The 8468-nt window shown below is 55.8% G+C and overlaps 1 protein-coding gene across 1 annotated transcript; it reads right to left on the bottom strand.

Annotated features, from left to right (window-relative positions):
* Window positions 1-3536: 3536 nt before the first annotated feature.
* PRR14 (proline rich 14) lies at window positions 3537-8461 on the bottom strand. The gene is made up of 11 exons (XM_011933587.1): window positions 8358-8461; window positions 8066-8234; window positions 7200-7318; window positions 6939-7128; window positions 6630-6673; window positions 5656-5765; window positions 4759-5347; window positions 4552-4621; window positions 4379-4470; window positions 4009-4080; window positions 3537-3918 (listed from the first exon to the last, which is right to left on the bottom strand). The coding sequence occupies exons 1-11, from the start codon at window positions 8378-8380 to the stop codon at window positions 3639-3641; spliced, it is 1758 nt and encodes a 585-aa protein (XP_011788977.1). The 5' UTR covers window positions 8381-8461; the 3' UTR covers window positions 3537-3638.
* Between the last annotated feature and the right edge of the window lie 7 nt (window positions 8462-8468).

Genomic DNA, 8468 nt, shown 5'->3' with positions numbered 1-8468 from the left:
CCCAGAGCGGGTGTCCTTCCCGCTGCCACCGCCTTGATCAGCGGATCACTCGCGCCCTGCCTGGCACCTGCCGCCAGAACCCAGAATGCAGCGGCCCCAGTTCTCCCGCGGCCCGAGCCTCCCGAGGCCTTTGTCCCTGCAGATTGTGCCCCGGGATCCACGGGGATCCCGGTCCTGGGAGGCTATTTCCGCTGGATCCCTCTGTGATCCTCCTCCTCTCACAGCGAGTGGCCGAGGACTCCAAAGCAACACTCCACACATCGACGACCCTCCCTCCCACCAGATCCCCTAGACTGGATCCCTGAGGAAAGAATCCTACAGCGCGGTTCCGCCAATCAGACGCCGGGCGAGGCTTCTCCTTCCCCTGTGAGCTTCCGCGCCGCAAAGCTCCTATCAGACAGGGGCGGCCCGAGCTGGAGCATCTCCGAACTCAGCCTAGATCCCCAGGGATCCACTGTCAAGCAGATACCCTCTTCACTCCAATCCTGGGAGGTCCCGCCCACAGACGCCCCCTCCCTCCTTGCGTCCCCGCCCAGCGGTCTCCCCCGGCCCAAGACCAGATGGTTCAGAAGTTTCCTTCCCCGTCCCACCCCCGCCCTCTCCAGCCACTCCTTGCCCTCCCCAAAGCGCTGCTCACCGCCGCCTCCCGTGGATCCCGGGTCTTCCGCAGCTCCCACCTCCGGCTCCTTTAAAACCAAGCTTACCCAAGGCTGCCCAACCGCCGATGGCCTTCTTATCGGGGCCTCTGGACACCGCCCAATCGCCGGTCCCCGTCTTCCGGGGTGGTGAAAAACTAAGTGAAGCCACCTGGCGGCCATCATCCCTAGGGGCAGGAAGCCAAACTGAGTGGCGCCGCCATGATGGTTGAGGGCAGATGTCTTAGTCCTCGTTGAACCATGGTGGACCGGGTGGCGTCATCTTTTGAGGGCCACATACAATGCCAGGTTTCTTGATATGTTGAGGCAACCGATTGAAGCTAGAGTGCCGCCACGTTTTTTAAGGGCATCTTCCGGTTCTTTCGTTCTTAGACCAATAAACGTCGACTGAGTGCTAACGATATGTGAAATTCCCAACTTCCTAGAGTGGCCTCGTTTGAGGAAGGTTCCGGCACCTTCCTGGGTTCCTAAATTGGGTTCCCACGACCCAGGGTCCGAGTTTAGGAGTGGGTGGCAGAGGCCCTGAGTCCGAACATCCGGGATCTAAGACGGGCTGGTGTGGCCTGTGGCTCCGTTGCTGGCGCCTTGTCCTGGAGATATGGGGCCTAGCCGAAGTGGGGAGGAGACTGGGGGCGCTGAGCTTGACTTCCCTTGAGTGTTGTCTACCGTACTTCTTCCCGGAGGAGTGGGGGTGCCCGCGGTCCACGCAGAGGGCTACAGGACAGGGGCGTCTTTGCAGGAGGCCAAGAATATAGCTTGGCTTGCTCGTGGGGCCCGGCTCTCGGGAACCACTCTCTCAAAAGGGGCCTTCATGATGGGGGAGGTGTAAATAGTCCTGAGGGGTAAGAGATCAAGATGAGACGCTGTTGCTTGGAGGAGCTGCGTCATGGACCCTTTACCGGGAGCTGGGCTATTGGTGGGGAGGAAGTGGGCATGTACTGGGCATGTAGTGGCTTCTTACAGCACTATGAAGGTGCCCTGACCGCCTAACCAAAGCCCGTGTCTGCGCTAGTTCTCCTTCCCCAGATTCCCGATCCAAACCAATCCTTCTTTTCTTTTTTTTTAATTTGAGGCAGGATCTCGCTATGTTGCACAGGCTGGTCTTGAACACCTGGGCTCAAGTAGTCCTCCCGCCTCAGCGTACCAAAGTGCTGGGATTACAGGCGTGAGCGCTCAGCCCCAGTCCTTATCTTGTTTTCTTAACAGAACGAGAGACCCTGAAGCCTAGAATCCTGGGTCCGAGATAAGGTGCAGAGGTGCTTCCTGGTCTAGGTGTCATAATTCTTTCTCAGGGGATTGAGTGAAGAAAGTGATAAAACAGGGCCGGGTGTGGTGGCTCACACCTGTTATCCCAGCACTTTAGGAGGCAGAGGATAGCAGATCACTTCAGGCCAGGAGTTCAAGACCAGCCTGGGCAACGTGGCAAGACCCCATCTCTACAAAAACAAAAAACAAAAAATGAGCCGAGCATGGTGGCGTAAGCCTGTAGTCCCAGCTACTCAGGAGGCTGAGGTGGGAGGCTCTCTTAAGCCTGGGAAGTCGCAGCTGCAGTGGGCTATGATCGCGCCACTGCACTCTAGCCTGCGCGACAGAGACCCTGTCTCAAAACAGACAAACAAGGGATGATATGGAAAGAGCATAATCCGGAAATGGAAATGAAATGGAAAGAGCTTATGTGGGAAATGGCGGCTCCCCAGCTCTGTCCCTAAGGACTCAGGCAGGGAGACGTTCTTCCAGGACTACAGCATCTCTGTGACAGGAGATCCACTGGGTCCTCTGGAAACACATTCAGACTTCTGGTGGGAGCAGGCTGTGGGTCTTCCACGTAGAGGTGTTCTCTCTCCCTCTGGATCAGGCCTGGCAGTATGGTGCCTGAAGAGGTACAGTGATGTTTCATTCCGCTGTGAGTGCTTGGAGATTTTTCCAACCTTGCCAAATTAGGAGCTAAGCCCCACAAGTGCTTTTCAGGCCCCAGGGCAGGAAAAACCTTCAAAAGCAGAGCAGGCCTAACCTGAGTTTTTAGGTATTTTTTGTTTATTTGTTTTTTGTTTTTTGTTTTTTGTTTTGAGACGGAGTCTCGCTGTATCGCCCAGGCTGGAGTGCAGTGGCCAGATTTCAGCTCACTGCAAGCTCCGCCTCCCGGGTTTACGCCATTCTCCTGCCTCAGCCTCCCAAAGTGCTGGGATTACAGGCGTGAGTCACCGCACCTGGCCTACCGTAGCTCTTGAATCCAGCAGCAGGTCCTGACCTGCATGTTAGTAGGAATTCAGGGCCATCTTGATCTTCAAGGCCTTGACCCACTATAGGCCTTTCAGTCTCTATATAAATGAACTGGGAGAACCCAGACCAGGGTCTAGGGTCACAGTATCATCTGACACTGCTTCAGAAGTGTCCCTCCACACAGGAGAATCCTCTAATCAAGAGAATATCTCTAGGCTGGGCATGGTGGCTCATGCCTGTAATCCCAGCATTTAGGGAGGCCAAAGCGAGTGGATCACCTGAGGTCAGAAGTTCGAGACCGGCCTGGCCAACATGGTGAAGCCCCGTTTCTACTAAAAATACAAAAATTAGTGGGTGTGGTGGTACATGCCTGTAGTCCCAGCTACTTGGGAGGCTGAGGCAGGAGAATTGCCTGAATGCCGGACACAAAGGTGGCAGTGAGCCAAGATCGTGCCATTGTACTCCAGCCTGGATGACAAGAGTGAAACTCCATTCCTATCTATCTATCTATATCTCAAGTGACCACTCCACCCCCTCCCTGTACTCTGTACCCAACGCCTGTCACCATCTCTGGCACCAGTCCCAGTTCCCAGACCTTTGGGGGTCAACGTAGAAACATCAGCCAAATCAGTCTTAAACTCAGCTAGAGATACAAAAGAATCAGAAACATATCGAAAACTTTACTAGAAATATAGAGAAAAAAAAAAAACTGCCTGGGAGATTTCCCATCCCTTAAGAATGGATGACAAACAGATAGGGCACCTAGGTCCAGTGGGGCTGTTCCCCATCTACTGTTTCTTCCTCCAGGAGCAAGGCATCTAGCTCCTCCAGCCGCTGCTGGAGCAGGGGGCCCACATCAGGGCTGGGGGCCACATGGGGAGGAACAGTCCTGCCCCCTGCAGCCCGGACCCCACGGGACGGCCGTCGTGATCGAGGAAGGCTGCTGTCCCGAAATTCCACAGCCCGCCGGAGCTTCCTTGAGCTGGTGAAAATCAGAGTCCCATTGCGCTCCCGGGGTTCCTCGAAGATAGTCTCAAAGGTCCTGGACGAGGCAGGGAGAGGAGCTGGTTATCAGCATGCCCCATAGCTCCAGACTTCCCTCTGCCACCCTCAAGCCTTCCAAGTGTCTCACCTCCTGGTTGTGGGTGACTGGTAATTCTTGTTGGTGTAAATTTCTTCCAAGCTGAACTCCTTCTTGTTCAACCTGTAAGCAAAGAGCAGAGGCCACTGAGAAACCTTGGGCCAGTGGGGCCTGAAGGGACAGGTAAGGCCTGGTCTGTATTTCAGTTTCTGGGACATGTCAGGGCCAGGAGTGCTACATAAGGCAGACAGGCAATTTTGAGCACAAACCATGCCCACACCGAATTGAATCCTTCGGACTGGACTGTGCTCCCTGAGGGGAGACAAAGCTATGCTTCAGGGGACATGAGCCTGCATCTGTTTGGCCAAGACGGATCAATGCCCAATGAGCCCCTCACCTCAATGCCCAATGAGCCCCTCACCTGATTGGTCGAGGCAGTCCCATTGGTGTAAGGTTTAGCTGAGGACGGGCTGGTGTTCTGCGTATTCTGAATCGGGAAACCTTTCCTATGGTCTGCAAAAATGGGGCAGAGGGTGAAAGAGTGACATGGGCTCAGGCCCCCACTAGTCTCTTCTACACAATCTGAATGCCTACCTTGGTCTCAGGGTCTGAAAGCACCTGGTCCTTTGAGGCTCTTGGCTCCTTCCCTTTGGTTGAACCCAACCTGCCAAGAAGGTCAAGGCTCAGGGACAAACAGGATTCACTGCATTATGCCCCGTCTCCTGCCCGCTGGATACTCAGGGAAGGAGGCTGGGACCAGGCTGCGGCTAGGCTTCGAGGGGGGATTTTTGAGAGCACTACCTGGGTTCTGCTGGTTCGGAGAAGGAGGAAGTGGATGCCGTGGACGAGCAAGATGTGGCGAGAGAAGGGGAGGCTCCCATTCCTCCGAGAGGGAAGACCTCTTTCCGGAGACAGGGCCGAGGGGGTGGCGGGGCTCGGGCCATTTCCCCACCACCCACAGTGTGCCGCCGTGGCCGTGGCCGGCTTGGTTGGGGTGGAGCAGGTGGCCAGGTGCAGGTACCTGGGCCAGGGGGCCCCAGATCAGGGCAGGAGTAGCTTCGGCCCAGAGAGGGCTTAAGAAGAGGTGCTGGGGTATTGTGGTCCTGAGCCCGCCACTGGCGGATGGGGGGCCGGGGGCTAACAGATGCAGTGCCCTCAGCAGCCCCAGACTGCTCAGCCTCTGAGATGGCGATCTTCAACTCCAGCTTCATTGGGGGGGACGGGGGTGGGGGCTGTGGGGTTTTGTTGGGTGTGAGGAAGATGTCAGCAAAGCTCTCCAGCTTGGAGCGGACGGAACGGAAGAGTGGGGCCAAGCCCCAGGGACTGAGGCGGGGGCGTAAAAGGCTGGACGGTGGTGGGGTGGATGGGAGCTCCAGAGCAGGATCTGGGGCTGAGGAAAGGAGAGGGTCACAGGTGGATATTCCTTGGCTGCAGTGTCTCAGCCCCTCCTCAGTAGCCTCAGCCCCTCCCCGCATGCTCAACTTTGTGCACAGAGGAATTAGCCCACCCCTAAAACACTAAGTTCTGCATTTAAGAATTGAGCTTCAAGCTTCTGACATCGTCATCCCATCTTCATATACCATGCCCTGCCCTGGGAGGGGGTTAAACCCTATCCCCACCTCTTTACCTGACACTTCCAAGCTCAACTAGGATGTTCTAGACCCCCAAGTCTCATCTGATCTCTACCCAAGTCCTTACCTGGTGGTGGGCTCTCCGGAGGGTCTGCAGGCAGAGCAGATGGCTGGAATGGGGGTTCTCCGTCCCCGGGTGGAGGTGTTGGCTGGTGAACTATCCTCATGGGCTCAGCTCTGGGGTGAAGGGCAAGGTAAAGGCTAGGGGAACTTCCAGGTATCCCACCTGAGCCAGCAACTCCCCTATCCCTTAAGGTTTCTTCTTCTTCTTCTTCTTTTTTTTTTTTTTTTTTTTTTTTTTTTTTTTTTTTTTGAGACAGAGCCTTGCTGTGTGGCCCAGGCTGGAGTGCAGGGGCACAATCTCAGCTCACTGCAGCCTTGAACTCCATCCCGGGCTCAGGCAATCCTCCCACCTCAGCCTCCCAAGTGGCTAGAACTACAGGCAAGGACAACCACATCCAACTAATTTAAAACAATATTTTGTCTGAGCTTGGTGGCTCACACCTGTAATCCTAGCACTCTGGGAGACCGAGGCGGGTGGATCACCCAAGGTCAGGAGTTCAAGACCAGCCTGGCCAACATGGTGAAACCTCGTCTCTACTAAAAATACAAAAATTAGCCGGGCATGGTGGTGGATGCCTGTAATCCCAGCTACTGGGGAGGCTGAGGCAGGAGAATCACTTGAACCCAGGAGGCGGAGGTTGCAGTGAGCCGAGATCGCAGCATTGCATTCCAGCCTGGGCAACAGAGCAAAAACTCCGTCTCAAAAATAAACAATAAATAAACAAAACAATGTTTTTGTAGAGATATGGTCTCACTATGTCGCCCAGGCTGGCCTCAAACTCCTGGGCTCAAGCGATTCTCCTGCCTCGGCCTCCCAAAGTGCTGGCATTACAGGCGTGAGTGTGCCTGGCCCCTTAAGACTTTTTAAGATGTCACAAGGAAGGATTGGATCAATCAGTCCCAATGCCCCTAGCTCTGGCTACCTGGATGATGGCTGTTGCCTGGATCCTTTGATAATCCCTACTCCAGCTCTCTCACCTTTGTGCTGGGATGATGAAGTTGGGGGTCTCATCAATGAAGCCCTGGATAAAAATAGGGGAATGTTTGTGGGGAGGCAGGGAAGCCTCCTTAGTGCCCCACATCCTGACTCTTTCAGTTCCCAGATACTTGCTTGGGTTCATGCCAAAGATGTTTTTATATAGTCTTTGCTCAGGTAGTGTCTGCCACCTACAATGCCATTCTCCTCACCCCAAGAAAAATCCACCTAAGACTCAGGCCTCCCACCCTTCTTCTATCCCTGCTGGAACCCAGTAGAACCCTTGACATCCATACCCTCAGTTCCCATACCTCAGCTGGGGGTCTAGGACTGGCGATGTCTTCCAGCATCACCACCAGGGTGGGCTGGGGGGCCTGGTCCACCTTTTGTGAAGGGCCCTCCTCTGGGCCAGGGGTTGTTCTTGATCGCCGCCTCAGGGTGGAAGAGGTCCGGTGGACGCGGCTCAAGGGCTCGCGACACAAACACAGAGGATCGGGAGGCCTAGCGAGGGAACAGGAAGATTAGAAGGGCTCAGCTGGGCCCTTGGTTTACCCCCATTCTGCCGTGCTCACCTGGCCTTCAAGGACCACCCGGCCTGCCGGCGTGGCGAGGCAGGAGGCTGCCTGTGAATAGAACCCTGACGGCTGTGGTGCCGTGGGATGGAGGTCTCCTTTGAGGGCACCACGGGGACCTGGAAGAGAAAGAGGTGTCAAGAGCAAGGTGATGGAATGAGGCTGGATGGGACAAGGTCTCCCTGTGCCTAACAGTGCCCTGAGCCACAAACAGAACAGAGATTGGGGCTAGAAATTCACTCGGATCCCCAGAGAAGAGATGAATTGGACTGAATTAGGGGCCAGATATTAAGAGTCCTAAACTGCAGGTGTGGGACCTGGGTAATCGCACCCACGCTGTTTAGGGAAACAGGGTGAGCTAGGGTGGGTCACTGCCTTTTTTGGGCCACAGTTTTTCTTATCTGTGCAGTGGAGTCAAAGACCTCAGCCTGCTTCCTAAGGAGGCTGGGCTGGGAAGAAAGCAGAAGAGTTTTGGCCCGGCGCCTTGGCTCACGCCTGTACTTTGGGAGGCAGAGATGGGAAGATCACTTGATGCCAGTTTGAGACCAGCTTGCGCAACATAGCAAGACCCTGTCTCTATAAAAAAAAAAAAAAAAAAGCGAAAAAAAAAAAAGCAGAAGAGTTTCTCAGAGTTACAGGGATGTGGTTCCATCCCAAAAAGGTTTGTGGGGGGAACGGGCACTGCCCATTTCTAGGTTGGAGTAAGTGGGAGCCAAGCAGGACTCTAGCATGAGGGAGGCTGCCTGAGGGATGGGTACAGCAATGATGGATTTGGACTTAAGTTATCCTCGGTAGCGATCTGGCCCGAGTTTGGTAGTGAGGAAAGTCAGGGGAGAATAGCAGGTCTCTCGGTTCAGGGGGCTCACCATGTGAACAGCCATGACATCTTCCAGCACCACGGCCAGGACCCGCCGAGAGGCCTTTTCCAGGGGAGAAGGGGCCCCCGGGGGCTGCAGCCTCGGCCGTTTCGGGCTCCTGGCTCCCCATAATGCTCGAGTCAGAGGCTGGCGGCACAGACGCGCCTGGCCAGGCGGGCTGGAGGGTGAAAGAAGCAGAGGACGGTCGCCCGAACCTGTCGCTGGCTCTGTAGTTTCCCGGCACGGCCGCCAGGATCCCCATCTCCCGGGGTCAAGACAGGCGGGCCGGGTGCGCTCTCACCTGGGGTCCCCGGGCAAGTCCATGGGAGACGCGGCGGCTCCAGGGGGTCCCTGGGGAATCCCAGGCTGCGGCCTGGGGTAAGGGGGGAGCGGGGGAGCGGGGGGTGAGGGT

The sequence above is a fragment of the Colobus angolensis genome, unplaced genomic scaffold (assembly GCF_000951035.1).
Source record: "Colobus angolensis palliatus isolate OR3802 unplaced genomic scaffold, Cang.pa_1.0 Scaffold128, whole genome shotgun sequence".
Taxonomy (NCBI): Eukaryota; Metazoa; Chordata; class Mammalia; order Primates; family Cercopithecidae; genus Colobus; species Colobus angolensis.
The sequence above is the reverse complement of the archived record's forward strand: the minus strand, read 5'-3'. Positions and strand labels throughout refer to the sequence as shown.

Bases quoted from the DNA above. Each gene is read 5' to 3' on its own strand.
- PRR14 (XM_011933587.1), bottom strand. From the start codon at position 8,380: ATGGACTTGCCCGGGGACCCCAG. The intron at 7,129-7,199 runs GTGAGCACGGCA...TTCCCTCGCTAG, and splicing joins GGGTGGTCCTTGAAGGCCAG to GCCTCCCGATCCTCTGTGTT. The intron at 4,622-4,758 runs GTAGTGCTCTCA...CCTTCTTGGCAG, and splicing joins TCCGAACCAGCAGAACCCAG to GTTGGGTTCAACCAAAGGGA.